The sequence below is a fragment of the Callorhinchus milii genome, unplaced genomic scaffold (assembly GCF_018977255.1).
Source record: "Callorhinchus milii isolate IMCB2004 unplaced genomic scaffold, IMCB_Cmil_1.0 Scaffold3, whole genome shotgun sequence".
Taxonomy (NCBI): domain Eukaryota; kingdom Metazoa; phylum Chordata; class Chondrichthyes; order Chimaeriformes; family Callorhinchidae; genus Callorhinchus; species Callorhinchus milii.
Window position 1 is genome coordinate 75,161,739 of NW_024704744.1, and position 23,219 is coordinate 75,184,957.

The following is a 23,219-nucleotide window of genomic DNA, read 5'->3' on the forward strand; positions in this document are numbered from 1 at the left end:
GGAAGCTCGGAAAGTTGAACAGGGCAACAAAGCCTGATCCTGGAACTGTGAGAATTGAGATAAGTAAAAATTAGACTTACACCAACGAAGGGAACAAACTTCTGGCAGGAATCCTCGTCGGGGCTGAGGTGAGAGAAGATGATCATCATTATTCACAGCTTCTGTGGTACAACACAGGAAGAATTCTAGTAATGCAATGTCTAAAGAAAAGTCTGCAGCTCTAGTCTTTAGTAACAGCCCATCTGTACTCCCTTCCTGCTGAAAACATTCCCTCCTGCCACCGGACATTTACTGCACAGGAAACTATCAACTACGTCTTAGGGTGGGGGGGTGGGGGAGGAAGGGAACGACACATGCCACACATCTTCAGGGGGGACATGATACAAGTTATGTGAGATGGGTGGAAGCACACACCATATGGTGTAAGTGGGAACATGCCACAGTTGGGGCGGGGGGGCGGAGATAAGAGAGATGGATGGACACAGCAGAGTTGGGGAGGGGGGTGTGAACACGCTGAAGTATGTGTGTTTGTGTGAGATAAGAGTGAGGGGGACACACACTGCAGAGTGTGAGGGGTGTGGAAGATACGAAAGTACTTGAGAGCTGAGTGTGGCTCCAACTCTCTTTCAGATGCACTGTGGCCTCACAGGGTGATGCAATGTAAACGTTCCCCGACTTATTCTTTTCGAGCAGTGGAAATCGATTCTGACAGCAGGCTGTGTGACCTCAGCTCCCAATGGCTAACGTTGCTCTCTGTCTCCCTCAAACATTCTGTGGAGAAAGAGCAAGGCAGCACCCAACTCCTCGCCTGTCACTGCAATGTGTGAAACACCAGCAACTCATCACTGTGACTGACTAACCCCACAACCACTCTCACACTCACGCACATCGATACATTCCCATTCAAACCAAGGTCTCTATGCAGCTGCTGGTTATATAACAACGTACAAGTTACACAGTAAAGATTTAGAAAGAGTGAATATTCCAGAATGTCAAACGCGGAACAAATTGCAGTTGGGTATTAGCATTAAACACAGTGAGAGAGACAAGTTGGGACAGGAAACAGATACGTACATCACCATCTCGCCAATGGACACATTCAGGGGAGGAGATTGGCCAAAAAGATAGGTGTGCCGTGCCTGTGCCCTAGAGAGGCACACTCACAGTGAACTGAATAACTAGCAGTGGGAGGCCCCAATGGCTCAGTATTTAGAGAACCCCTGCTGAGAGGTGCATGAGGGGGGTCGGGTGAGACCAGGATCGGGATGTGATGGCCTCACCCTGCTGACGCTCACGTATTATTAACGGCTTGGGCGAGGTGCTGGAGGGAATCCGTGGAACTGTCCAAAAGCTGCAGGAGAGAAGACGCTAACATTGCAGAAACACCGGCAGTAAAAAGGAAATGGGGAACAGGGGAATATGAGGGGAAAGGGGGAAGAGGAAGGGGAATACGCGGGGGAGGGGGAAATAGGAGGGAAAACGGGGAATAGGAGGGAAAAGAGGAGGGGAAAGGGGGAATAGGAGGGGCTGAATAGGAGGGGGAAGAATAATAATCTTGCATTTGATATAGCGCCTCATCACGTTGTTGAGACGTCTCAAAGTGCTTAACAGAATATATTGTAAAGTAAATTGATCGTATTTTGTGGGCGAAACACGGCAGCCAATTGCACACAGCAATGTCGCACAAACAGTCACGGATTGGGTGACCGCATTTTTATTCTTTAGGAGGGGGAGGGGAAATAGGAGGGGGAAAAAGGAGGGGGTAATAGGAGGAAAAATGGGGAAGGGAATAGAAAGGAAAACGACAACAGCCTTAAATTGGGGAGATGGCTAAACCTCAATTTAACGTTTTAGCTCTTTCCCATTAGCACTCGCAATCCCCTTACTCAAAGGATATAGTGCTGGTGGTCATTTGAACACCTCATGTTCGTGTGGGTGAGTGGAACAAAGTGGTGAACTGCACCAGTCTTAGGCCTGAGAGGTGCACTCCATATGAACTGGAAAATCACTCCATTTCCAGTTCTGTCATTGCACACGCACATACACTCACTCAAAGCCAACGTAAGACAAACTTGACATGTGATGAGTCACGGCACAAACGGAGGACAGAACACAGGTTTGTAGGTTCTTATATACACGCACGTCAAAAAACGTGTCTCTCCAACAAGAAGACAGACAGTGTGCGGACACACAAGCAGATACCTGATATAAAAATCAAAATATAGACTTCTTTTCCTTGATGGAGCACAGAAAAAAAAAGATTTTTTTTAAAAAAAGCAAAATGTAGAATTACCTGAAAATACTCAGAATAAATTATAATAATCCTTGCATTTGATATGGAGCCTTATCACGCCTTCTAGACGTCACAAAGCACTTCACAGAATATAGTGTAAAGTGAATTTGTGGGCGAAACACGGCAACCAATTGCGCACAGCAGTCTCACAAAAGTCATAGTTTAAGTGACCAAAGTTATTATTTTTTTAAAGGAATTATTACCCCAGAAAAGCGATCCACCAATTGACTAACAACTGGCTTCCTACTTACTGCTAGATAAACAGAGGCATGTGGAGTAAGGAAACTTGCACAATGTTTTGCTCTACCCGGGAATCGAACCCAGGTCCTCTCACTTGCGAAGTGAGTGCTCCAACCACTAAGCTACAGGACTCAAGGTTAAAGGCAGCAAAACACAAGGAATATGTTCCTAGCACCCCAGCATGTTCCCAGCAGCTCAGCATGTTCCCAGCATGTTCCTTTTTAATAACTCTGACTGTCCAGCGCCTTGGGACGTCCTCCCGATGTGAAAGGCGCTTTACGAGTGTAATTTTGATGTTGTTCCCAGCATGTTTTGAGTGTGAACATGTTCAGCACGTCAACATGTCCTGAGCACATTCTGAGGCAACAAGTTACAACCACATTCTGAACAGTCTCCGAGCACACTCCGGTTCATGTCAACATGTTCCAAGCATGTTCTGAATGCGCTCTGAGCATGTTCTGAGCACGCTCCAAGTACACCAGCAATACGCCCAGTGGGGTAATGGGTTGCAAGCACAACAAACAGATTATGAACTCAGGACTGGGATCTTACCAGTCCACCAACACCACACACTCTTCCTGTAAACCCACACTCCATTGTGAGTTGGCTCCAGCTCCCCCCACCCCCACTACCTATCATTGCACAGTCCATATGGGTCCCAGATTCACTCCCTGTGTCAAAGGTCCAAGTCAAGTTTAGTTTTGGCTAAAACAAAGTTCCTTTAAATAAGTAGGCAACAAAGCCACTTACTGGGGTAAGTACTAAGTAACTTTTCATCAGAAAGGATAAAGGGTAATTTTAGCTGCCCCCAAGAGAGGTTACTGCAGCCCCAGCACCAATAACTTTTCAGACTGAGGGTTAAAGGACACTGTTAGCCCAGGGCTGGGCAGTCCCCACCTCACTGTTAGCCCAGGGCTGAGCAGTGCCCACCACACTGTTAGCCCAGGGCTGGACAGTGCCCACCTCACTGTTAGCCCAGGGCTGGACAGTGCCCACCACACTGTTAGCCCAGGGCTGGGCAGTCCCCACCTCACTGTTAGCCCAGGGCTGGGCAATGCCCACCACACTGCTAGCCCAGGGCTGAGCAGTGCCCACCACACTGTTAGCCCAGGGCTGAGCAGTGCCCACCACACTGTTAGCCCAGGGCTGGACAGTGCCCACCACACTGTTAGCCCAGGGCTGGACAGTGCCCACCACACTGTTAGCCCAGGGCTGGACAGTACCCACCACACTGTTAGCCCAGGGCTGGACAGTACCCACCACACTGTTAGCCCAGGGCTGGACAGTGCCCACCACACTGTTAGCCCAGGGCTGGGCAGTCCCCACCATACTGTTAGCCTAGTGATGGGTAGTGCCCACCACATTGTTAGCCCAGTGACAAGCAGGGCTGGCACAGTCTTCTTACAGGCTTACCTCTTTTGTTTGTAGGTCAACATGGCTTCAGATATTGGGAGCTGGTGGGACACATTTGCTCCAGCAACATACTGCATAACACGGGTAATAACGTCAAACACGTCTGCAGTGACAAAAAAAGCAATGAGAGTGGCAGAGAATAAACACCTGTCCACTCAACAACCTGGGCTCCCCCCCTTCTCCCCATACTCCATACCTCAGGCTCTATCCCCAACTCCCATCTCCCCGGACTCCCATCTCCCCGGACTCCCATCTCCCCGGACTCCCATCTCCCCGGACTCCCATCTCCCCGGACTCCCATCTCCCCGGACTCCCATCTCCCCGGACTCCCATCTCCTAGACTCCCATCTCCTAGACTCCCATCTCCTAGACTCCCATCTCCCCGGACTCCCATCTCCCCGGACTCCCATCTCCCCATCCACAACTACCAGCCCCAGGCTCCTGCCTTCCCCTGAACTCTGAGTAAGTACCTGCAGTGGGTGGCTCAGTCCTGCTAAACAGTTCTCTCCAGGCTGAGTCCATGAACGAGCTGTTGTACCGGTTGTCCACAGATGCCAAGTACTTAGCCAGAGGATGGGAGCCTGAGGAGGACAAGTTACCATTTAGTTCACAATCTCTCACTGTCTCAGGGGAGGTCAGAGGGACTAGTGGGGGCTCAGAAGGGCGGACTTAGAGGGTTGGGGAGCTCAGAGCCCCAATTGGCTGCGTAAAGCATTTTGAAGTATCCTCACGAAAGATGCTACGTAAATGTAAGTTGATGTCGCAAGTGTCATAAACAGAATTGTTTGATAAGCTTCTACTCATCTGTGAGTTGATGACTGGAGGGTTTACCAATTTAAGTTCATCAGCAAGAAGCAAAGGGAGAGGTTTGAAACTCGCTTTTATAGACAGGGTGTGCAATGTCACACCAAAAACACTGGTGTTCAAAATAGATAGGTTTTCAAAGGAAATTGGGTCAATATCCGAAAGAGAAAAATCTAAAAGGGTGCTGAGGACAGGTCTCATTCTGTGCTGTAAAATTCTGTGATTGATCAGACCCATGTAATAAAAAGAATCCCTGCATTGTGATATAGCGCCTTATCACGTCGTTGAGATGTCTCAAAGTGCTTCACAGAATATACTGCAAAATGAATTGACACTATATTTTGTGGGTAAAACATTGTAGCCAATTGCGCACAGCAATGTCCCACAAACAGTGGTGGACTGAGTGACCATTAATTTTTTTTAAAAAAATTTGAAGGGATTATTACCCCCCAGAAAGTGATCCGCCAATCAACTAACAACTGGGTTCCTACTTACTGCTAGGTAAACAGAGGCGTGTGGAGTAAGGAAACTTACCCAGAGGGACAATCAGAAAGCGGACATAGTTAAGCCAGTCGGGTGTCTTGTTTGCCAGCTGCTCAACAAAAAAGCGCAGGATGGTGCTGAGGTAGCACTGGTCTCCAGCCACGGCCACCTTCATCGGCGGAGGCATCTGCGAGTTACAGTTACAGCTGCAGGAGAGGAGTACGGGTCAGTACAGTTAACAGTGCATGGGTCAACATCATAACAATCCTTACATTTGATACAACATCTTTCGTGTCAGGAGAGTCTGTCAAAGAGTTTCACAGAATACATTGTAAAGTGTAGTGACTGTATTTTGTAAGCAAGTGCAGCAGCCAATATACGCACATCAATAAGCCACAAACAGCCATGAATGACTAAGTTTATCTGGGAAATTTTTGGCGAGGACACCAAGAGAAACTCACTTCTCTTTTCGAATAATGCCTTAGTGTCTTTAATGTTCACTGAACAGAGAGACAGGATCTCAGTTTAATGTCTCAACTGAAGGGTGGCAACTGAAGCATTGCATCGGAGTGTCAGTCTAGCCTATCAAGTTCCAAGTCCTGATATGGGTGTTCAACCTACAACCTTTTGATTTAGAGACCAAAGTGCAAACCACTCAGCCAAGCTGACATATTAATGATGATAATAATGTTGTATTTGATATAGCGCCTTTATGATATTGTTGAGAAGTCTCAAAGCACTTCACAGAATTTTACTGGGAAAAGTAGTGAATGTATTTGTAAGCAAGAAACACTGTGATATTTTTAAACCCGTTCCGTTCTGAGGAATGAGGTGAAAATACATTTGGAATTACCCCCACTCCAACGTCTGCCTGAGGTCCGGTCTTGGTTTCCCGCTCAGCAGGGCCGTGGGTGTCTGACCTGGGAGCAGGTATTCACAAGGCACTGTTGTCATTACACTATAAAGCTGCATTGAAAGGCCTCAGTTCCAGATCAAACAGGTACTAAAAAAATTAAGGAATGTTTGCCATTTGCCAATGCCATCTTTGTAGGCCACATCTGCCCGCGTGCAATGGCAAACAAACCCTCAACGGTCCAGTGCCTTGGTGCAATGGCAAACAAACCCTCAACGGTTCAGCGCCAACGGTCCTCCCGATGTGAAAGATGCTTCATAAATGCAATATGTTATTGTTGTTGTTTGAGCCGATGGTGCACTCAGGTTACCAGCAGAACGCAAGAGTCAGTTCTGATGGTCAGAAGCATCAGGTACTTACAATCTCTGGATGCGTGTGACTATGGTGTTAAAGGCAGCCAGCACGTCTGCTGCTGAGCACGTGCTAACCATTAGCTGGCTCTTCTCCTGTAGCCGGTCACACAGATACTGGAAGAGACAAAGTGATGATGAGTTACAATGGGGCCTGTTTGTGAGCTCTCTCCTCACCCAGGAGATAACACAAGGAAGTGGTGAAGACTGTCAGCAGATTGAACAGGCAATTTGATAGGTATTTGCTGAAGAGATTGTTTGTGCAGTGGGTGAGACAAAGGAGTGAAAAACTATTTATATTCTGGAATTGGCCATACACACCTGTGGCCATTTCCAGTCCTGTGCAACCCTTGTTCTTCCCCCGCCACACTCACCCGCTCCCCACACTCACACCCACCCCGGCCTGCCCTCTACCTCCGCTCACCCCACTCCTATTTACCGTCCCCCACCTCGCCCCTCACCTGTCCCTGCCAATCTGTGGTGTTCACCAGGATGATGCTCTCTGGCAGGTGTTCGTCTGATATTAAAATCTGGTTCAGTTGGTCGTACACTGACTTGCGCGGAGCCTGGTTGTGGGAGGGGGAGAAAGAAGACGTAAGATTTCATGTCACAAATACTCCATTGTTAAACACTCTGTACAGCAGGTGCAGCGCTTGCCGAAGGTTCTCCTAGTTAGGCGCAGTTGATTTGATGAATTAGTTCCTAGATTTTAACCTCAAAGCACAGTAATAAAAAGGTTCAATTTCAGTCAGTGCGCATCCCACCCACAGGTGCCAGGGACAAATCCCGAGTGCACCTACTGTCCTGCTCCCAGGGTTCCTGCTTTCATCCAACTACTGCACTGCCTAACCTGGATGTTGAGTCTGGAGTCGGGTGAGCATTCGTTGTCGAGGCTGTTGGCTCGGTCGCTCTGTGCCTTGGAATTCTGCCGATCTTTCAGTGAGGTGCTGCGAGGCCTCCGTGCCTGCTTACACTCCGATTTGCTGCACAGGCGAAAGGAAGGTCACATCAGCCAGGTTCTTGGGCAACCTCCGCTTTTAAATTAAACTTAAATAAAAAGGCAGCACTAAAGCACCGACAGAGCGGCATCCTGGCCACGTGCATATCATTTAGCTCAAAGGCTATTTACTATGACGTGCCCAGACACACACATGGTACACGGTAATGATATAAACGTTCAGACACGCTACGCAGATACAGAATACACACACACCACAAAACGATAGAGGGAATGCCATGCAGGAATGAATACCTGGGTGATACGATAACCTGCGACTCTGTCTTTGTGATTTTACCCAGTGGAGGCAACCTTTCAGGAGTTGTTTCCCAGATAGTGACATCTCCCAAACTTTCATCGTCATCCAAATCCTGTGAAGAATTGAGGTAAAAATGACCAACTGTCCTCTGCAGAGCGGAGAGGCTGGGGGACAAGGCTGCTCCTGAAATATGTATTGTTATATTTGTACTGACCAGCGAGATGGACTCGAGAACGGACTCCTCGGGATGGCCAGTGCTGGTCACCAACTTTTTCTCTGGGGGTGAGAATTCCTCCTGTAGGAATAGAAGCAGAGGTCATCTAACAATGACAGAACAAAATCCCAAACGGGAGCTGTAAATGCATGGGCTGTGGGGCTGCTATTATGTTACCAAAGAGCTCCCTACCAGGAGGCTCTATTTCCCCATAGGGAAGGGAGAGTTGGGCATTAGATTTCAGTTGCCTCGGCATGACGACAGAGGAGGAGCAGGTAAACAAGGGTCACTGGGCTGGTAATGTCAGGTGTGTGGTCAGGTGGCACACAGCAACACACTGACCAGGTTGGGGGGTCACACCGGGGGAGGGTCACACTGGCAGGGCGTCAGACTCACAGGGCTTGGGTGCTCCAGGTTATGGCTCTTCTGACTCCTCAAGCTGATGATCTCTGTCTGGGAGCTCGAATGTGACATGCCTTCGAAGTATGGCCTGAAACATCAGAATGCAACTCGCATCAATTCAGAATTAGTGAGTGAGAGGGATAGTGCCAGGCAGACCTCGGAGTTACAGTGAGTTGTGCATGGATGTCTTGGTCAGAAGGGTTTGGATGAAGATCACTTTCTCAGGGCAGTTGATTGGGTCACTGCTTGGGTTTCACATCAAGAATGGAATTTTAACAATTGCCATTTGGTACAACCCCTATCATGCTGAAAAAGCTCAAAAGCAATTCTTCATACAATAATTGCTGTCATTGAGTGTAGTGACTGTGTATTTTGCATCCAAACAAGGCAGCCAAATTGCACGCAGCAATATCCCACAAAAAAAGAAACAACCATGAAGTGCTGCCTGATTTTATCTGGGGGATGGTCGGCCAGGACACTTGGAGAGAGAAACTCCCTTCTCTTTTTCTAAAATGCCGTGAGATGTTTAATGTCCACCTGGACAGGTAGACAGGACCTCAGTTTAATGCCTCACCTGAAGGACTGGATCAATTGACAATGTCCCAGCACTACATTAGAGTGTCAGGCTAGAGTGCAAGCTCAAAGTCCAGACATAGGTTTTAACCTCTGATGCTGATGCTCTGAGTGGTAGTTTTGGCTCTGGGATGTAACACTCACTTCAGTTTGGGCTTCGGAGTGCTGAGGACACTCTCGTTGTCCTCCATTTCAGGGCCACTGTCGCTGGGATTGTAAACTTCCAGACTGTCGTACAACAGGTCCAGATCCTCCTCCACTTCCTGGGTCTGGTCCACGGGATCAGAATCGAGTACCTAGCACACAGACAATCAGCCATCAGCAATGTATAGCAATGTATAGCTAGAAACTTGACCTGACTCAGTTACAGTGAATCAGAGTGAGGGAGAATGGACAATGGTCAGATCTCTTGTTGGCATCTCTTTGCTCAGCCTGACACAACCTCCCAAAGTTGTTCATCATGGGCAGAAGTCTCCATTTTCAGGTCAGGTCAGGCCTTTTTGACCGCCTTCGGTCACCTCCCACCTCCTCCCGGCTCGGCGTCGAGCTCTGCCGCTGTTAAGTGCTCTGGGAGGCAGGCGCGCCATATAAATACAAGTTGTTGTTGTCTGTTTAAACATGGGGTTAGTACATTCGGCTGAAAGTAGCTCACTCTCTCCAATCTGACTCTCTGAAGCTAACAATATACCAGGTAAAAGAAAATTCAGATTTATATTGAACTCAGACAAATGACAAACCCGCTGAGTTTTTAAAACAACTCTTGCGCTTTCAGTATCCGAACAGACCCCAAATCTCCCAGCTCTCAACAGAGAAACACCAAGTCCCTGACCCACCTCATCTGTAACTTTGAACCTCTTCAGCAAGGCGACGAATTTTTGTTTAAAGTTCGGTTGCTAAATGTAGAAAGACAAAATAAATAAATTAAACTGACACAGAGACCACAACATTTCCACTCAGATGCAGTACTGGAGAGGGCCACTGCACCCTTGCGCAGAGGCAGAGCAATGCTCTGTACCCGGGCCACACTCTCCCATTGTATCGCAATGACATTACGACCTGCCGTTGGAATTTCAGTGATCAGAGGCTGCGAAATGAACCTGAAAATCAGGTCACTTTTGACACTGTTTTTTTACAGCGATTCCGCCAGTACCAAAGGACCTCTGACGTTAACTTGCAAATGTCTTCACGTTATCATGCTACTTATGCAATGATGTCAAGGAATAATGACATGCTCATAGCACTGCTGGGCCTATTCTCTCCACTGCAGCCGCTTTCACTGTTGAGTCAGATCTCCGTGTGCGAAGACAACAGGAGATCTGATTCAGAATCGGTTCTCAGTAAATCTGGAGCTAATAAATCACCAGTGGTGTTAAAGCTGCTTTGGTTGTTAGAAGCATGTCAGGGCTGGAGGCGAGCTCTATCCTGGCAGAGACTGCTGTGAGGTTTCTTGTCACTTGCTAATTACCCGGATCATTGACATGGTCCGCACCATCTTCCGCCGCGTCTTCTTAGGTTTTCTGACCTCGTCGTCTTCATCATATAAATCCTAATGAAAACACAACAAGATATTCTGTTGTTAAACAGTGGGGAGAGGCATGGGTGCGCACAGATGTGGGCACGTGCAGTTGTATGGCCACGGACATGTGCGGGCATGGGCACTTGTGGGCACAGACAAGGGTGTGTACAGGCACACATACAGGCGCATATATGCGTCAGTACATCAGTCTCCAAACCCCAGCAGTTACCGTATATTTTGATTCACGTACATATGTTTCTGTTCACATTTCTATTTGTCACACATATACAGCATGTGCCCGCAGATTTGGGCATGTGCTTGGAGGATACGTATGTATGCAAACTGGAACAAAATGATTAAAGCTCAGGGCTTAGCTACACTTAGTGGATCCATTTTATATTCAGACATCTTGTAATAATGGCAATTTGCTTATTGACTGCTTTCTGCACTTTCTTTGGAGGGTTGAAGGGGCTGGCAATGGAATATCAGAATTGAGTGGATCCTCTGTGGTGGTCTCAGTTGTCCGGTGGATTTGCAGTACTCTAAGACACACTGATGACAAACCAGCCAGAACTTGGAAGGGCTGACCAGCGACTGGAGCCAGGGAATCCTCCCACTCAGCTCCTGTTAACCCTGCAAGCCAAGACTCTTACCAGGTAGGTGGTCCTAGCTGGACAAGTTGCAAAGTTTGCCCGACAATGCTTTCAATGCCAAACTGTGCTATTTCGGCTGGTTAAACTCCAGCAGTTACCCCAAGGCACATCCTGGGGTGCCCAAAATGTGGCTCTTGCATAATATTTTGCAGGAATAAGTGAGCAGGATGCATTCCTCCAACATATGTGAAACTCTGTCTGGTTTAGAGACTCTTCAGTGTAATGATGGGTTTGTGCATGGAAGTGATAAAAAAAAGCATTCGCTTCATAACTGTCTGTCCGACCATTTCATTGACTTTTTTTTCTTCTACCAGTTAAAAGTTGTGCTCCAGTGGCAAAGAATCCCAGCTATGTGTTACCTAACTCTGTTTGCTAAATCTAGATCACTAAATATAGAATCTGGTTATTGTTTGTGTCAGCAAAGTGCGGGAACTGTCATTAGAATTTGTTGGATGATCCGGGAGATGTTCCTGAAAATCAGGCCACTTTGCTCCTCCTCTTCTCCCTCCCCGCTTACGTGGCTAACAGCAATCCCAAATATTCCTAATGGTTCATGCATGCGCATAGAGTGTCACTCAGTCATCTCAGAACAACTGCAAGGCGTGTCTCGATTGTTCAGATCTCATACATATGGATATCAGGATATCTGGAGAAAAAGTGCTAATGTAACAGTGAATAGGATCACCCCATCCTTTGCACATGCCTGAACTAATGGTGGCTGCTCAACCTCTTACCTGTCCTTGCACTGCATCATCGCTCGCTTCCTGCTCGGAGGAGAAGCTGTCGTCCTCCTCTTCCGAATAATTGTCAATATCTGGCGATCGATCTGAAAGGTAGAAAAAAAATTGCTTAAGAGATTGGCACCCTTAAGTCTCATGGCAACCAACAGTATTGGGAGACCATTGTAGCTCACATGGCCAGTCCACAAACTTTGTTTTGTGTACCCCTCAATTGATTCTCTGCCGAATATCCATCTAATTCAACTTGAATCTGCTGCCATCTGTCTCCACCAACTCTCTGAGTCATCCATTCTCCTCAGGCACCAGCTGCTCGCTCTGTAAAGTCATTCCACTTGGTCTGTCTGCTCATCTCCCATCTTCTGAGCTGGAGTCCATGCTCCCTTGTTGTAAATTGTGCTATTTTCACCCATTAGTATCAAATAATAATCTACTCACTCAATCCACGACTGTTTGTGGGACACTGCTGTGCTCAATTGGCTGCCGCGTTTCGTTCACAACATACACAGTCAATTCACTTTACAGAATATTCTGTGAAGCGCTTTGAGATGTCTCAAAGACGTAATAAGGAGGTATATCAAATGCAAGGATTATTATTAGTAGTAGCATCTTTGTACATCTATTATCCCAGTCCTCGGCAGGCTCCACTGGCTTCCTGTCTCTTAGTGGATCTATTTCAAGGTTCACAACCTTCACCTACGAATCCCTTCACATCCCCTACACTCTCCGTGCCATCATTGTTGAACAAGCTCTCCAAGCTTTTGGAACTCCCTTCTTCACATTGCTCCAGACTTCTGTAAACACTGTTCTACATGTGTCCACTGGAGGTGTCCAGTCATAATACCCTGTGAGGAAGCACCTCACCATTCCTCAACAGCCCCACATAAAGCAGAAATTCACTGAGCAGTAATAATCCTGAACATTATAAAGGGTTTCTCTCAAACCACAAACAAGCTGCCAATTATGACACCCTATTAAGGATGTTACAACCTGACCTGTGTAAGGTACAGACAGGATGGGCAAAGAAACTAAATGCACTGTACAGAGCTGCTGTTTTCGTGGATGAAGACGACTGTGGGGAGTCGCTGTTTAGCAGAGTGAGAGTCATTGTGTGTAACTGTATGGTGAAGGTTGTGTAACTGTAGAGGTTTGCACAGAACTAGAGTAAGGGGCCACTGTCAGGCTACCTGATGCCTTTGTCTTGGGCCCAGCTGGTACATTGCTCTCCTCGTGGTCGATGGGCTGACTGGAGAGAGAATAAATGCTGATCTCAGCCACTCGCAGAGACACATCCTTCAGATTGGAGTGGAGGCCGAGCACCTGTCCCCCTTCAGTAGGATGCTGCATCACCTGCGAACCCAAGAGACATGAATGTCTGGAGCAAAGCTTAAATCCTGGCCAGCCACGCACCCACCATCAATCCTGTTACATCACAGGATGAAGGTATAGTTATACTGTGTAACTGTACGGTCTCCCACACCCCCCGAATCCTGTGTGCAGTGCTGTACTGTGTCCCACACACACTAAATCATGCTTCCCAGTGCAGTACTGTGTAATAACAAAAAAACAAAATCCTTACATTTGATATAGCACCTTTCAAGTCGGGATGACATCTCAAAGCATTTCACATGATTTACTGTAAAGTAAATGACTATATTTTGTAGCAAACATAGTAGACAACATGCATAAAGTAATGTCCCACAAACAGTCATGGCTTAAACAACAATTTTATATTGGGGATTAAACCGACAATTTATATGGGGGATGGGGGCAGGGGTGGTGCTTGCCCCCCAGGGGCCCCATACAAAGGTTAATTCTGGGGCCCCTACCAGTGTTGCCAACAGATCCCTAGGCAACCAAACTTAGTGTGTGGATGTCCTGCCCGGTATGCAACTATTGGCTGGAGGGCAGTTGGTGTCGGCTGCCGTGAGGTGTCCATCACGCCGGGCGCCTCCCCCAGCAGGTTAGGTTGACGGGGAGGTGATTTCAATGGGTATTCACGATGGCAGGGTACCCCCTCGCTGTTTCAGGGGCCCATGCAATTGCATATGGGTTGCATATGCCTAACGCCAGTGGAGATGGGACACTAGGAGAGGTTCCCTTCTCTTTTCGAATACCGCCATGGAATCTTTAACATCCACCTGAGCAGGCAGACAGAACTTCGGTTTAACGTCTCATCTGAATGATGCCACCTTCAACAATGCAGAGCTCCCCCAATACTGTATGTGAATGTCAGCTTAACCTATACAAGTTCCAATGTAGGTTTGAACCCAGAACTTTCAGACTCAGAGGCATGAGTGCTTCAATTGGGCCAAGTTGTCACCTGTCTGTGTGAATTAAAAAAGCTACAACATGTTGGAGCTTTTGAGTTCACAGTCTAGACTGTCACTAGTGCAGTGTACCTCCAGCAATGCAGCCTTTACTCAGTGCTGTACCAGACTGTCAGCCTACATTGTGAGCTCAAAGTTGCAGCTCGAGTTCAAGTCCTGTGGGAATAGAAACACAATCTTCTGTTACAGAAGATTTGACTGAGCCCAAACTTTACACTGAACAGACAGAGCAACGAGGGCTAAATTTGGCTAAATTCTGTGGTTGGTGTTCGATTTTCCACGTGCGAACACTTGTGGCTTACCTCAGCCATATCAATGACCCCCACTGCTAGGGTCTTGTAGCCCAGGATGGTACGGTTTTTGTACCGCTTTCTCCGTTGTAACATTATCTGTAGCTTATTAGCGTCTCTCTTCAAGAAGTGGGGATACTGTGGGGGGAAGAAGAGCAAACCCCTTCAAAGATAGCATCAGTGCGCAATCATCTCTCACACCCTACACCTGGGACACAGACTGACTGTCAGACCCCTCTCTTTGACCCTCATAATGGTGATAATGACTGCACCAGCAATGCTACATTCTCTATCAGTCACACCCGAGGTCCAGCTCTGTCTCAGCCACTGGCAGATTTATGTTTTTAATTTGCTCCACTAGATAGTGGTTAGTACATTAATTGATAGCCAGCAAGCCGTGATGAAGAAAGAAAGATGGGGAGGGGTAACAGGAGCCTGCCCTGACTGGGGAGAGACAGGGAGAGAGAGAGACAGACAGGGAGAGAGAGCGAGACAGAGAGAGAGAGAAAAAAAGGATAGAGACATATGTAGAAGATTATCAGGAGTCTGCTCACTACACTTCATTGTGTGAAGACTTTGGAGACATTAGGAGGTTCTGAGTAGGACGAAACATTAATAATCCTTGAATGTGATAAAGCACTACATCCTGTGAAGTGACTGTGTATTTTGTGGGCAAAACGCGGCAGTAGTTTTGCACAGTAGTGTGCCATAAACAGCCATGGAGTCAGTGTCCAAATTTTATTTGGGGATTGTTGGCCAGGACACTGGGAAAGAGAAACTCCCTTCTGTTTCCATGGAATCTTTAACATCCACCTGAAAAGGCAGGCGGGACATTGGTTTAACGTGTGATTCTAAGTCCCAACGTGGAGCTTGAACTCACAACCTTCTGACGCAAAGGTGAGAGCGCTACCGCTGAGCCCAATTAGATAGTAAAACACATCCACACAATAACTACCTGCAAGGAAAAGGTCAGCTCCAAGTCAGTTTCCATCAGGCCTCCTGGCGGAAGAAGATATTCATTTGATCTGAGGATTCGCTTTGAACCCTGCAACACATGGCAAGGAAAACAAGCTTCAACACTTCATGTGACCCCAGCCCCAACAGTGCTGCTTACATACACACATATCACACTGCACAGTCACATCAAGGCAGCTTTAAAGAGTTTAGATGACTGGGAGGCATTAGTGACTGAGCATGACAGTCTGAGGGAGCTGGAGGAACATCAGTAGTGATTCAGTCAATAAAATGGGGCTCTGGCTGGTGGGCATTATTGAGAAGTGGAGGGAGGAACAGTAGTGAGTTGCTCAGTTATAGAGGATGGAAAACCTGGATGTAGTCAGTTATAAGGAAAATGTGCACTGCTTCAAATTTAATTATAGGCACAAAAATGAACTGTCATTATTGGTTGCATTGCCCTGTGCACATCATGCTCCCATATCATCTGCAGAGTGCGGCAACTCCTTTGCAGACCTCAGTTTGTCTATTCTCCAGTCTCACAGTCGTGTAAGTGCCAGTGGGACAACATTCACAGTGCATCCCACTACTCATGCCCGGTAGTGAAATACTGTGTCTGCATCCTAGACACCTAGTCACAGTGAGGGCTCCTCTCCTAGTGAGACAACAGTCACAGTGAGGGCTCCTCTCCTAGTGAGACACCAGTCACAGTGAGGGCTCCTCTCCTAGTGAGACACCAGTCACAGTGAGGGCTCCTCTCCTAGTGAGACACCAGTCACAGTGAGGGCTCCTCTCCTAGTGAGACACCAGTCACAGTGAGCACTCTTCCCCTCGTGAGACACCAGTCCCAGTGAGGGCTCCTCTCCTAGTGAGACACCAGTCAGAGTGAGGGCTCCTCTCCTAGTGAGACACCAGTCAGAGTGAGGGCTCCTCTCCTAGTGAGACATCAGTCACAGTGAAGACTCCTCTCCTAGTAAGACACCAGTTACAGTGAGCGCTCCTCTCCTAGTGAGACACTAGTCAGAGTGAGGGCTCCTCTCCTAGTGAGACATCAGTCACAGTGAGGGCTCCTCTCCTAGTGAGACACCAGTTACAGTGAGCGCTCCTCTCCTAGTGAGACACCAGTCACCGTGAGAGCATCACCATCCACCGTTGCACACTCCACCTTACTAAGCCAGTCTGGAACCTTGGCATCTCAACTATCCTTTCTACCCCACATCCGTGCCATGACTTGCTCTGCCTTCCCCCACCTCTGCAACATTGCCTGGTTCCGACACTGACTCATACCACAAGCCACCGAAACTCTCATACACGCATTCATTACATCGAGGCTTGACTATGCAAACTCCTTGCTTGTCGGAATCCCCACCTCCTCCCTACTTAGGCTGCAGATCATCTAGAACTCTGCAGCCTGTGCCCTCTCTCTCACCAGGCTTGGTGACCCTATCAGCCCCAGTCTCCCCTAACTCCACTGCTGTATCCTCACACAGAGGATACAGTTCAAGATCCTGGTCCTCACCTTCAAAGGCCTCATGGTCTTGCTCCCCCCCTACCTCTGCGACCTCCTAAACTCCTACCATCCTGCCCGCTCCCTCCACACAGCGGGCTCCGGCCTGCTTCACGTCCCCCTGCCTCGCCCACCACACCATTGGCGGACATGCCTTCTGCCACTCTGCCCCCACCCTTTGGAACTCCATCTCACAGTCCCTCCGACTCGCCCCCTCCCTTGCCTCCTTCAAGACCCATCTCAAGACTTTCCTCTTCGACAGTGCTTTCTACCAACTTGCTTCCCCTCCCAGTCCTCCATCCTCCCCAATCCCAACCCCCGGCTCGGGTCCGAAACCAGCGCCTGAGGACATCCTCCTGACATGATAGATGCTATACAAATGTAATTTTGTTGTTGTTGTTGGGGGTTCCTCTCCTAGTGAGATACCCTATCACAGTGAGGGCCCTTCTCCTGGTGAGACACCAGTCACAGTGAGGGCTCCTCTCCTAGTGAGACACCCTATCAAGGTGAGGGCTCCTCTCCTAGTGAGTCACCAGTCACAGTGAGGGGTCGGGAAGGCAGGCCTGGAACGAGAGGCTGGGTGGGTAGGCTGGCGAAGCAAGGGTTGGGTAAGCAGGCTGGGAAGTGACTGGTTAGCCTATTCCTTCTCTGGGCAGTTTAATATGTTGAGTCTTTAAGTGGGTGTTTTCAGAGCTGTTGATGTTCATCATTGAGACTAACCCCGCTGTGTGCAGGCTCAGGAGCTGCTATTTGAAATATTAACAAAAGAATTAATTAAACCACAAGCCTGGTGCTCAAGTGGTAATTCAAACAGAGAGAGCAAGACCGAGAGAGAGTGAGGGTATGAGAGAGAGAGAACACAAGAGAGAGAGAGAGAGAACACAAGAGAGAGAGAGAGAGAGAGAGAAGAGAATATTACTTAGAATAACTAAAGGAATTGACAGATTAGACTGTGGATGGCTCTTTCCTTTGATACAGATATCCATTACAAGAGGTACAGCCTTAAACAGAATCTAGACAGGTAGAACTGAGGTCAGGAAGCATTTTTTCACACAGACGGTTGTGTAGATGTGGAATTCTCTGCCCCAGAAAGTTGCAGACACTATTGATCATGAAAGACCATCGGCAGGACATAGAGAAGACCAGTCACTGGGAGCAAGGGTTTTTCCCATTCAGCTCTTGTTAACCCTAAAAACCAAACCCCAGCTGAATAAGCAATAGGAAGATTAGCAGATACTTTAACAATGGCAAGCTATGTGGTTTTAGCTGTTTAAACTCCAGCAGTTACCCTCTGGGGTGCACACTCTTGCCTTGGCTCTTGCCAAACTGCCAACACTCTCCTGAATTAGGTACGCAGGATACATCCTTCCAGGGAGAGTACACATTCCGTGGTTCACAAAGGGAAATTTTCATGCATAGGTGGCAATCAGATGTTGTTCTCTGTCTGGTTTTGGGTAATAATAATTATTGCGTTTGATATAGCGCTTTTCACGTCTTCTAGATGTCTCAAAGGACTTCACAGAATATCCTGTAAAGTGAATTGACTGTACATTTGTGGGCGAAACACAGCAGCCAATTGCGCAAAGCAGAGTCCCACAAACAGTCATGGATTGAGTGACCAAATTACTATTGTTTTTTCTTCTTGAGGGATTATTATCAGGCGTGCGGAGTAAGGAAACTTGCCCAACGTTTTGCCCTGCCGGGAATCGAACCCAGGAATAAGGGACCAGAATTAATGGTACAGATGTAAACAGCTTAGCGGTGGTTAAGAACAATTGTTGTCACGTTAGTGATTTTGCCACTAGATCTAGCAACTTTTTACATCTTTGGAGATTTTTTAAGCTTTGCTGTAGTGATTTTGCTACTAGATCTAATAACTTTTTAAGCTCTGCTGTGTCAAGTTGCAAAACTGTGACCTTTAATGAAATCTGGTGACTTTTTGTAATCTGCCTCACGTTCCCCCCTGGCAATAGCTAGTTGGCCTGTGGGGAAAGCGAGATAGAGAGACAGAAAGGGAGGGAGCGCTTGCTGGCCGGGCCATCCGTCTGTCTTCGTGGCTGTTCATGAGAGCTGTAGTCTGGCTGCCGTATCCGCGAGTAGAGATCCCAACCCGGGCTCGAACTACGAGGACCAGCATGCGATACGCGGGTTAGGGATAGGGTGTGCCCTAGCACAAATCAGCCTAGTACATTGTTGTTTACAGGATCAGCTGCTAAATGATGCCATCACCTGAGAGGTCTTTATTAATGTTAAACTCACATAGGTACTGCCCGTATCTGCCTCCCTCCACGGTAACACCTCCACCATGTACAGTGCAGGTATGGCATGCAGACTGGACATACCGTCCTTGAATTCCAAACATATTTGCACCTTGTAACTGCACACAAGGAGAACATGCTACCTTCCAAGCGGCCCACCTGTCTATTTGCTTCAAATCTATTGGGTTCTTATAAATCATCTGACAAGAAACAGTTGCCAGGTAAGCAACTGTTAGCAACCTGTTAGCAACAGGTTGGCAGAGTGTACCTGCCCCAAGCACAGCACAGCACAATCGACACATCACATCCCACAGCAGCTTCGGTGCAAAGGGCGAAATGTTCACCTGGATTTTAACTGCAATCACGACGGAGTTCAGGTCTTTGTCGAGCTCTTTCAGTACAGTAAGCTTCTTTAGCGTCAAGCTACACAACCTGAGAAGAGATGAAGAGGAATTAATTGTAATTATGTTCCAAATTCTTCAGGCTTTTCTATTGAGACCAATTTCAGTGCAGAGAAAGATATGATGGGGTAATTAATTTGTCGCTTATGGCTGAGAGTGCAGATGGCAGTGAAAGAACACAGAGATCACAATAACTCTTTTCAGCTCACAAGCAACAGAGCTACTAAGAGTGAACACTGCAACTCTTTGGCTTACACAACCACGTAGCCCCGTAGCCAGTCCTTTTGCTTCACAAGCAAGTGACTGCAACCTGATTGACTGCCTTTGGAATTTACAGCTGAGAGTCCAGCAAATCCTTTAAAAGGGAATTGGATAGATGATTGGAGGAATATTAACAGGTTGAACATGGAGAATAAGCAGGAGAGTGGGATTACACTGGCTGAAATCCACCAGCAAGGGTTCGATGGGCTAAGTGGTGCTTATGTGCTTTCTGCTGTGAAATGTGGATTTGCGGATTCTTTACACACCAACTTCAGAAGCTCATGTTAGATACTGAAACAAGTCATGGAGCTCACAGGGATAAATGGCTGCCCTGTTCCCCTCCTCTGCACATGGAATTGTAATATAGAGGACAGTATCAGTTCCCAGATGAGCATCATGGAGTGCATTTGGCAAGTTACAAAATTAATGTCAAACTATTTTCTAAAACAGATGCTCGCCAGATCTAGATCCACGTACAATAGGTATCCTGCAGTTTGTAGAAGTCACCCACTGATCTACTCACTTTGATGCTTTGGAGAATCTTTGTTGCTTACAAGTGAGTTTGGGAGGAATGTATCAAAAATGAACAATAGTAGAAGCATTACATGAAATGCCATATATTACAGCCATACACCAGCCCATCAATATTTCAGAAACTCTCAACACTTCAATGTCATCACCAACCCTCCTCCATTCTGAAAGCCAGCACCAACAGCTGAATCACTGATCATCATACTGTCTATTATTTCAAAAGCTTCTGTCCTCTCTGTGATGTTGCTTACAAAGTGTTTTCCTCTCAGAGAGATCATTTAGAATGAAACACGAATGCTGATTGAATGTGGCAGAAGCCAGAAATTGTTCAATGTTAAATGATGTTGAGATTGGGATTGAGCTCTAAGTATGACGAGGCTGCTTCTGGTGTTAATGCTTCCTGTTAAAGTAAATCCTTTAACCCACTGCTGTCACTCTGGCCTGTCCATTACTGTGTGCAGCACAAGAAGAATAAAATTACATTTGTATAGTGATTTCACGTTGGGAGGACATCCCAAGGCGTTGGACAATCAATGTTTCGGACTCGAGCTGGGGATCAGGATCGGGGAGGGTGGAGGGCAGGGGGGGGATGGGGGAAAAGAACAACAACAACAAAATTACATTTGTATCGCTCCTTTTACGTCGGGAGAAGGATGACCGAATAGTGCTGAAATGTTACTTCCTGTGAATTAGCGTTTGCCAGTGAAACACAGAATGCCATCAACCAACACAGCTTCAGAATATGATGTTTGATTCTTTTTCTGGATGAAACAGGAGCCTTTAGGACATAGAGCGGACTCTGTACACCAACAGCAGAATGGTCACAGCCGGGCAGGGACTGCAGCGACATGAGCCCTTAAAGAAGCCAAATAACTGCAGCACTCACCGTTCCAGGCGATGACTTATTCCTTCACTTTACGCCGTATAGAGAGAAACTAAAATGTCACTGCTATTTTTAAACAGACTGGCCTCATTTAACTGTAACATGAGTTTGGGCAGTAATGAACTTATGATGGTATAAAAGTGGGGCTGCCTAAAGCTTCAGCCAGCAAGCGATACACAAACCTCTGACTCTAGGTCAACCAACGAAGCCCAATTTCTGAACAGCTTCCTCCTGACAGAGCTGGGTTCACGCAAAATTTAAAGTGGTTACAGCCATCTGGTTGAACAGTTAGTGATCAGATAGATACAGATCAGATAGATAGGTAGATACACCCCTCACTGTTAACACAGGGGAACAGTTAGTGATCGCACTACACATTATAATACTCACCAATACCATTCTAGTAAGTGCATTTTAGGAGCGCTGGTCACAAGAACATAATTTGCTCTACTCCTCCCTTGCTCCGTGTACAACTCAGTCTCTGAAGCATCCCAAGATGTTAATCAATGTGAAGGTGTCAGCCTGGCTCAGTAGATAGCACTATTGCTTCTGAGTCATACAGTTGTGAGTTCAAACTCCAATACAAAATTATAAATCCTCAGACGTGGCTCACAATCCAAATCAATGTTGGGTAGCGTTGCATTATTGGAGTTGCCGATGAGACACTAAACCGAAGGCCCATCTGCCTGTTCAGGTGGATGTTAAAGATCTTATGAAAATAGAAGGGGGTTTCTCCTCTTGTCCTGGTGAATATTTCCCGATAAAATTGGTCATTCATTTAATGTTTGATTGTGGGCCATTGTTATGCATAAATTGGCTGCCATGTTGCCTAATATATAGTCACTACGCTTCATAGTAAAAGCTTATGAAGCGCTTTCAGACATCCTCCTAACTGAGAGGGCATCAATTACAAGGATTATTATTATGGCGCTATATAAATACAAGTTGTTTTAACTTACAAGTAATATCCCAAGCAGTAACCTAGGGTTTAATTCGCTTGGTTGGCAGCAGCTTCAAACTGAATGAGCCGTTCAGTGACTAATCACTAACCACATCCTAACTCATCTCTTCTCCCCCGATGCTCACGGATGCCCTTCATTGGGTAGTTTTGTGTTGCAGCCGTGCACATGTCTGCATCAAACTAATCAGCCATTCCTTGGCCTCTCAGGAACCAGACCCTTTGCAGTGTGGTTCATCTTCTCATATTGATCACCTGGTCAAACAGCTGGCCTATCCTCAGCAAATATTTACCTTTAATACCAGAAATACAATAAACCCTTCAACTTATCCCCACCATGTCACCAATGGTTACACAAACCCTTCAATTGATCCCCACACGTCATTATTGCAAATAATGATAATAATCCTTGCATTTGATACAGTGCCTTATTGCATAAACTAGATGTTTCAAAGTGCTTCATAAGATTTTACTGTAAACTGTAGGTGAACACAGCAGCCAATTTGGGCACAGCAATTCCCTCAAAGAAAAATACTTGTTATATAATCTTTAATAAAGGGATGCTGATGAAGTTGAGCTCATTATAAATGAGTTGAGGCCGTCATGCAATAATAATACCTGCATTTGATTTAGTGCCTTATCACGTCTTCAAGACATCTCAAGGTGCTTCACAGAATATACTGTAAAGTGAATTGACAATTGACTGTCAAATGGCCGCAGTTTTCGGCCAGTGCTATTTGAGCTGCCCAGCCTGTAAAGTAAGTTTTTCCCTGGTGAAGGAGTTTACTTTAACCATGTTACTATGAAATGTGTTGTCCAGCTGTTAGATTTACAGCAAGCACACAATTTTGTGTTGATTCTTTCATTTGCAAGGTGGACACCTCTAACCACACGTTGAAGCATTTGCTTCTCCACTTGTCCTGACAGTAGACAGGGCTCTTCGGAGGAAGCAGGAATTGGTGTATTACATGAAAGTAACTAGAGAACATACTAGTGCAT

General features: G+C 46.8%; 1 protein-coding gene across 1 annotated transcript in view; it reads right to left on the reverse strand.

Moving 5' to 3' along the window:
• Positions 1-22,391, reverse strand: part of zmp:0000000755 (phosphofurin acidic cluster sorting protein 2) — a 34,165-nt gene extending 11,774 nt beyond the window's left edge. The window contains exons 1-20 of the mRNA XM_042333138.1: positions 22,313-22,391; positions 19,843-19,942; positions 19,531-19,618; positions 15,423-15,512; positions 14,480-14,605; positions 13,035-13,197; positions 11,845-11,936; positions 10,407-10,487; positions 9,775-9,834; positions 9,086-9,237; positions 8,363-8,456; positions 7,967-8,047; positions 7,749-7,864; positions 7,347-7,479; positions 6,958-7,062; positions 6,507-6,613; positions 5,285-5,439; positions 4,417-4,527; positions 3,947-4,049; positions 81-123 (exon numbers count right to left, since the gene is read on the reverse strand). Of these exons, the coding sequence (XP_042189072.1) occupies positions 81-123; positions 3,947-4,049; positions 4,417-4,527; positions 5,285-5,439; positions 6,507-6,613; positions 6,958-7,062; positions 7,347-7,479; positions 7,749-7,864; positions 7,967-8,047; positions 8,363-8,456; positions 9,086-9,237; positions 9,775-9,834; positions 10,407-10,487; positions 11,845-11,936; positions 13,035-13,197; positions 14,480-14,605; positions 15,423-15,512; positions 19,531-19,618; positions 19,843-19,942; positions 22,313-22,391 (2,079 nt within the window). The remainder of the gene's footprint in view (positions 1-80; positions 124-3,946; positions 4,050-4,416; positions 4,528-5,284; positions 5,440-6,506; positions 6,614-6,957; positions 7,063-7,346; positions 7,480-7,748; positions 7,865-7,966; positions 8,048-8,362; positions 8,457-9,085; positions 9,238-9,774; positions 9,835-10,406; positions 10,488-11,844; positions 11,937-13,034; positions 13,198-14,479; positions 14,606-15,422; positions 15,513-19,530; positions 19,619-19,842; positions 19,943-22,312) is intronic.
• Positions 22,392-23,219: the final 828 nt, after the last annotated feature.